General features: G+C 41.2%; 1 protein-coding gene across 1 annotated transcript; it reads right to left on the bottom strand.

The window, feature by feature from the left end:
- Positions 1-892: 892 nt before the first annotated feature.
- SARC_04008 (hypothetical protein) lies at positions 893-5640 on the bottom strand. Its single transcript, XM_014302185.1, has 4 exons — positions 4766-5640; positions 3239-3314; positions 2289-2563; positions 893-1234 (listed from the first exon to the last, which is right to left on the bottom strand). The coding sequence occupies exons 1-4, from the start codon at positions 4877-4879 to the stop codon at positions 1136-1138; spliced, it is 564 nt and encodes a 187-aa protein (XP_014157660.1). The 5' UTR covers positions 4880-5640; the 3' UTR covers positions 893-1135.
- Positions 5641-7449: the final 1809 nt, after the last annotated feature.

Raw genomic sequence — 7449 nt, 5'->3', positions numbered from 1 at the left:
CCATAAGGACAGCAGTAAGTAAAGTGGTCATAAAAACAGCAGAAAGCAAAGTGGTCATAAGAACAGCAGAAAGCAAAGTGGTCATAAGAACAGCAGTAAGTAAAGTGGTCATAAGAACAGCAGAAAGCAAAATGGTCATAAGAACAGCAGAAAGCAAAGTGGTCATAAGAACAGCAGAAAGTAAAGTGGTCATACGATTAATAGAAAGCAAAGTGGTAATAAGAACAGCAGAAAGTAAAGTGGTCATAAGAATAGCAGAAAGCAAAGTGGTGGTGATTTTAAACCCTAAACCCTTTAAGATCACTCGTACGTGACTGCGTTCACTAGTTTTCCCATCGCTTTATTCTACTTGTATGAGTGGTTGTTTGAAGGCGCGACTTCCAGCAAACTTTGACCGCACCCTTATCTTGCAGCTAAACCCCAAGACCTGGAAAGTTCAGAGAGTTATTTATTCTTATCTGTATACAGATTTCCTTCCTATACATATTCAAAAGTCTGACCAGTACCATTGCAAGTATCACTGAAAGTTCTATGTATTTCTATATACAATATATACAAAGATTCATATCTGTGTATAGAACCCCTTCCTATACACATATAGATCATATACTTTTTATATACCATATATATGCAATGCATAAGTCTGGCTATTACCATTACAACCATATGTATCACTGAAAGTTCACATATAAGAATCCCGCAAACACGTCTGTCAACACACAGTTATCGATTGCAACAGGAAAATGGTCACCCCATTTCATCATTCTCTGCTAGCAAAGACAGCAACCCTGACTGAACTTTTCGGTACATATGTGGAAGCACAGGCATAGAGTGGAATCAACACTTGTCCATATATCTATCTGAAATTGTGTCATCTTATACTCGCATTTGATGGCGGTGGCAACTTCATCATTTTATGGTTGCAGATGCTATATGCTATTCCAACCGCAAGTATTCAATAGGAATCTAGCGGCCATTCTTGCCCAAACATCTGACTTGGTCGACCACTTCTAAGTTTATAATATCTCATACACCTGTAATTGGTCCGCATAATCTATTACTATAATGTAGCGAATATCTCATCCCACATGTGCATCTGACACGTGCACCCGCTTGTGTATATAGCGCTGCTAAATCACAGCTGGCGTACGTTGCTGGTGGTAGCCATGACAGACGAGATGTTCCTCAGCTGCGCAATTGCGACCGTCAGGTGTGTGTTGCGCTTCTCCAACTCCTGCAAATTGTTTATGAAAGCAAGCAGAGCCAAGCATTAGCACATCGACTGCTCATTGGAGCAGTATACTGGGGCTGTGGTGAATCGAATAATGCGAATGAATCTTAATTTTCTATGCACGTGACCATCAACAGGCCCATAGATATGTCCCTATCCGTATACGTGTCTGTAAGTAGACCTCAAACAACCACTCCTCGTATGCGACCGTCTCTGCGACCACTCCATTTCCCCCCGTGACACACAGAAGTGACTGGCTGCTCCTCCAGATAAGCCACACATTTGTAAAAATTGGGTAGACAGCAGTTACCACTGATTGGTGATCACACGCCTTCTGTTGCTTCTACTTTCATCAGCTACGGTTTCCGCGATTGAGCAGTAGTCATAGATATGCAGCCGCCACACTAGAGTCGGGATTTATATGGCAAGGTTTATATCCAGCTCTAAAACCCGATCATAAACACTCAATTTCTCTTGGAACACACTTACTTGTTCATATCCCCAATGATATACTAAATTCATACATACGCAAGATACGAACGTTCCTCAGATCACATACTTCCCACATTACCACACACTCATTATGCTGATACCTAAAACCCTAAAAACCTAAACCCTAAGGCTCCTCAGATCACACACTTCCCACATTGCCACTCACCCATGATGCTGATACAATGTTCCGAGACGAATATTACTTCAATATTCGACACCCACAGTCTGCTATGAACAATCAGCCGCACCTACAAACGAACAAACACAAACTACTCAAACGGTTTGACCGAACAGCGAATGTACAACACAACTGCACAGTGCGACTGCATAGGCGGCAACAGCTGTGGCAGTGCTTACTAATACAGTATCTGCACTCGACCACGCAAAGTCAGTCAGACGCAACAGCTCGGCAGCCAATGCTATGAGAAAGCCCAGATGCTTTACTGCCATGTACATATAAAGTACCAACAACAGGCAAGCAAACTATAAGCAAGGCGCTACAGCAGCACATGAGTCTTCGTGAGTGTACATAGGCGTAACAGGTGTATCCTTGCATTCTACCTACCACTCTCAGGTGGTTCCTCTGTGCCTCCAGCTGTAGGTATTTGGCGGTATCTGCGGCACTCATCTCGGATTGTTCCGTGAGTACAACCTTCTCTTTCCTCCCCACCCACTCTGCCGGGCAGATTCTATTTATAGCTTGCAAGTGGTCCCGCAATTGCTGAATTGCGGTATTGTACGATTCTAGTCGTTTGGCTAATCTCTCGTTGAATTCTTCATTGGATTTTGCCCCGTCTTCTGTGGTGTCCTTCCGTTGTGATTCAGAGCGCTTGAGTGTCTCTAAGCATATACCAATGACCACGAGGATAGATACGCGGGTGTAGTGATATGTACGTTAGTATATGAATACATATAAATATATATATCCATAACTGACTATGTATACGTATAGGCTAATGCGAGCATATATAGTAGGTAGTGATAGGAATACGACGAACTGTGTGGGGATGAGAAGAATAGACAGCTGACCATCAAACAGGTGTGAAAGGACGCGTGTGTGTGGTAATCTACAACAGTGATGATTGCAATTACGTGGCAGCATGAACACATTGATCAAGGATATCTATAAATCAAACTACAGCTGGCGGCGCAACTGCCAGCGAAAAAGTTCAATCATAGCATAACTTAACCTGCTGCAGACAACAAATGTATCAGTGTGGACAGATGGGGTGTGTAAGTTTGCGCTTTTGCAGGTGAATATATATACACTGACTACAAAGCGTACATGGAGTGACTTACTGATATTCAATGCGTACATGGAGTGACTTACTGTTATTCAATGCGTACATGGAGTGACTTACTGCTATTCAATGCGCACATGGAGTGACTTACAGTTATTCAATGCGTACATGGAGTAACTTACTGTTATTCAATGCGTACATGGAGTGACTTACTGTTATTCAATGCGTACATGGAGTGACTTACTGTTATTCAATGCGCACATGAATGACTTACTGTTATTGGCGGTGCCTGGCTCTTGCTCTACGCCCACTGCCTGTTCGTCGTTGGTCTGCGGATTGAACAGTTTGTACTGCCGAACACCAGAACGACCGAAATCAGAAGAGTCACATCACACACTGAGGCAGGGCAGTGGCGCATTGGAGGGAGTCTCAATCAAACACACACAAAGGCACATGTGCATGCACATATCACCCGGGCTGAATGCCTTGTATGGATGTAGCTGTGCGTGATCACGAGCACTGAACCTATAACCAATCTCTGCGCAGATGTGCTAGCAAAATCTGCTGGCTCACCTACAACTTGCCCGTAGTAGGGCAAAAGGGCCATCGCGCTGAGATACTGTATACTTGGCTATACTCACACGTCTATGCAGGTGTATGTACACTTGGCTATACTCGCACGTCTATGCAGGTGTATGTACACTTGGCTATACTCACACGTCTATGCAGGTATATGTACACTTGGCTATACTCACACGTCTATGCAGGCGTACATACACTTGGCTATACTCACACATCTATGCAGGTGTATGTACACTTGGTTATACTCACACATCTATACAGGTGATGTACACTTGGTTATACTCACACATCTATACAGGTGTATTTATACTCGTCTATACTCACACATCTATGCAGGTGTACGTACACTTGGCTATACTCACACATCTATGCAGGTGTTCATGGTACGTATTGATTTCCATATAGCTGCACGTACAAAGTAGATGTAGCCTCTGGTTGGTACTTCCATCGCACGATCAGGACTACGTATTAGCATGTGCACGTACTAGAAGTAGATAGGTGAAATGGGCGGCCCTTGTGGATGTATCTGACAGCTGACAGGTAGCACAACGACACAACACACAAGACTAGTTGACACTCAGCGCCCAAAGCGAAAGGAAGCGACACGTGCGCTTTGCGTTGGGTTGAGATATGCACTCGTTCGGTACAATAGAACAACACATCGCGGCATTCCTTTAGCCACCTAGTATAGGCGTAACACTATACGAAGTAGATCTAAACTAGATACCTACCGTTCTCTGGGTGTCTAATAGTACATTGACCTCGGCCACGGTGCAATCCAATAACATAACAAGATCTTCCTATAATAGACTACCATAGTCACAAGCTCTATCATGTGACTATATACTAAATACCTACTACATTCAGTGTTACGAACAGTACATTGACAATCCAATAACATAACAAGATCTTCCTATAATAGACTACCATAGTCACAAGCTCTATCATGTGACTATATACTAGATACCTGTTAATTCAGTGTTACGAACAGTACATTGACAATCCAATATCATAACAAGACCTTCCTATAATAAACTACCATAGTCACAAGCTCTATCGTGTGACTATATACTAGATACCTACTACATTCAGTGTTACGAACAGTACATTGACCTCTATCACGTTACACTACAAAAGCACAGCACGCCACTCCTGCCACAGACTAATATGAATAGAATAAACTGAAGATATACAATGAATTCTAAAACTAGATACCTACCATTTTTAGAGTGTCGAAAAGCGCATTGACCTCAGCCAACACCCTGTGCAGGTCAGCATTGGCTGCACGTGTGAGCTGCAGAGTATGCGCTACATCGTCCACAGATACCGTCATGGTCTCTGTGTTCTCAGGCTGTGTTTGTAAACGTGTGTGGTTGTAGTGTTGCTGGACACGTGTGTGTGTATTAAGGACTGTGTGTCAATGTCTGTGTTGTGTGCTACACCCACGTGCCTTGCCACCCGCCTGTGTTCACAGCTGTGTGTATGTTATTGCAGTTGAATCCCTTGATGAGCCCCCAAGTGGAAGGTACAAGTAGGCTGACCACTGCTTGATACTGAAAGTGTGATATTCTTCAGAGTAGCTTGGTAAGTGGGTTGCCACGGTGTTGAACCTTCGCTATTTAACTCACGACAAGCAGAACTGATATGTAGGTGTTCCGAAATATTAGATGAACCGTTGATCACATTTCCATTTCTATCAGATCTATTGTACACCTATATACTTTTAAATTGGAAGTCCCGCTTGTTCAAGCTTGACGGGCTGATTCGCAAAAGCTGCTATTTGATATTTGCATATATATTGTATGCGGCGACTGCTTCTGCAATCAATCGGTCACGCGGGTAAGAATCCCACGTAGTGATGCAGTAGTGTATTAATTTGGCTACGTGGCACTAAATAAACTCATATCACAGTGAGATTCGGAGTCAAATTCCATTCTACACTCCATCTGCTCAACTCAGGATCCACAAAATCGAGCATGCGAACGATACGGTAACCCGGGACGGACTATACAATAGTTGTGTGGGTACACGTATACGTATACGTTATAAGAAGGACCTATACTGACAATATTTACATACGCACTTTGTTTAAAATGTAATACAATGCATTGACTGCTAAAAAAAGTACAAGCAGGGCAACGACAAATAGCATTGACTGCTGAGTGACTGCTGTGCTCACACGACATCGCTGACCAGTCACCCAACAAGTGTCTGTTAATAGCCTCTCGGTCTTAGGTCTCAATTTGAGCGCCAAATTTCACTCTTTCCAAATATATCTTGCCGCTGAAATGTACCAAGTTACCATCACAACTCACAGCACACGGACACTATATGGAACAGGTTACTCGATCATTGCCTTTGTGTCGAATTTAGAAGGCTATGATTTTTAATAGTTATATATATAACACCAAAAGAAAACGACGCAAGGTCTAGCACAACTCACAAGTACTGGCCCGACTCAATCTCATTACTATACCTTACACACTCTTTATTCTCTTTATATTCATTACTATACCTTACACACTCTTTATTCTCTTTATATATATATATATATATTACTGTGATATACTACATATCACGTAACGAGAAATATATTTACATAGTAGACATGAATATAGATGACGAGGTGACTGGTTACCAATCTCTCGTCCGGTTTCCTTGGACAGCACCAGGAAATGACAACCGTACTGAGATAGCCCCTAACACAGGTGGGTAAAAGTACAGTTAAGTATTACGAGTGTGATGTAAACGTGACTTATGATTATGGTAATGTGGAGGTTGCTTTGGTGCATGCAAATAGCTCCGAAGACAACTGTTGTATGTGTGCAATATATCGTAGAAAGTATGTGCAAAGGATGCTTGTGTACGATATACACATTCAGATGTCTTCTACAGATGTTACAAGTACGGTGAAGGATAATGAAAGTGATGGAAAGGAGGATTACCTGATATTCTGAGCATACAAGTTTACACATACTGCCCCTAGCGCATTTGGTAAGATTGCATTGAGTTGTATTGATTGATACAAAGACGCTTGTGTAATATTCTGGGTATTAGGGTAAGATTGCAGTAAGTTATATTGCTTGTAATACAAAGACGCTTGTTCAATATTCTAGGCACAAACAGATATACACAAACAGCTCCTGAAAGAGGGAGATGGAAGTGCAGTAAAGTACGATATTTCATGCAAAGGATGCGTGATCGTATTATAAAGGCAGAATCACCACTAAGGTCGCTTCTATCGCTGACGGGTTACTGTGCAATAGATGTTTGTAATAAATATGATTAAAAATATTATACTCGTGCGGTTTTGTATAGATATCCACGTATATCTAGCTCCTAAGACAGGTAGGATAGAACAGTAAATTAAATGTGATACAGAATTGCTTATGTGATGTACTCAATCTTAAACTCCCACACATGTCGATACACATCTATATCCCAGTTAAGATGGTTGAAGCGCTTTGAGTTTGTAGCTTCTTTCAAAGCAAAAATGCAAAGTGTAATAATTTATAATCATTCTTGACGATGCATACTTATGAATACATATGGGTGTTGGAGTGAGTGGGTGAGTGAGAGATGGACATTATATATATATATATGTGTGTGTGTGTGTGTGTATGTGTGTGTGTGTGTGTATGTGTGTGCGTGTGTGTGTGTGTGTGTGTGTGTGTGTGTGTGTGTGCGTGTGTGTATGTATATATATATATATATATATATACATGTATATGTATATATATATATATCCGCTTATATATAGGTATATGTATATTTATATATATATATGTGTGTGTGTGTGTGTGTGTATGTATATATATATACATGTATATGTAAATATGTATATTCATATATTTATATATATATATATATATATATATATATATATATATGTATATGCTTATA

Source organism: Sphaeroforma arctica (assembly GCF_001186125.1).
Source record: "Sphaeroforma arctica JP610 unplaced genomic scaffold supercont1.215, whole genome shotgun sequence".
NCBI lineage: Eukaryota > Ichthyosporea > Ichthyophonida > Sphaeroforma > Sphaeroforma arctica.
Note: the sequence above shows the minus strand (reverse complement) of the source record. Positions and strands in the feature narration are given on the sequence as shown.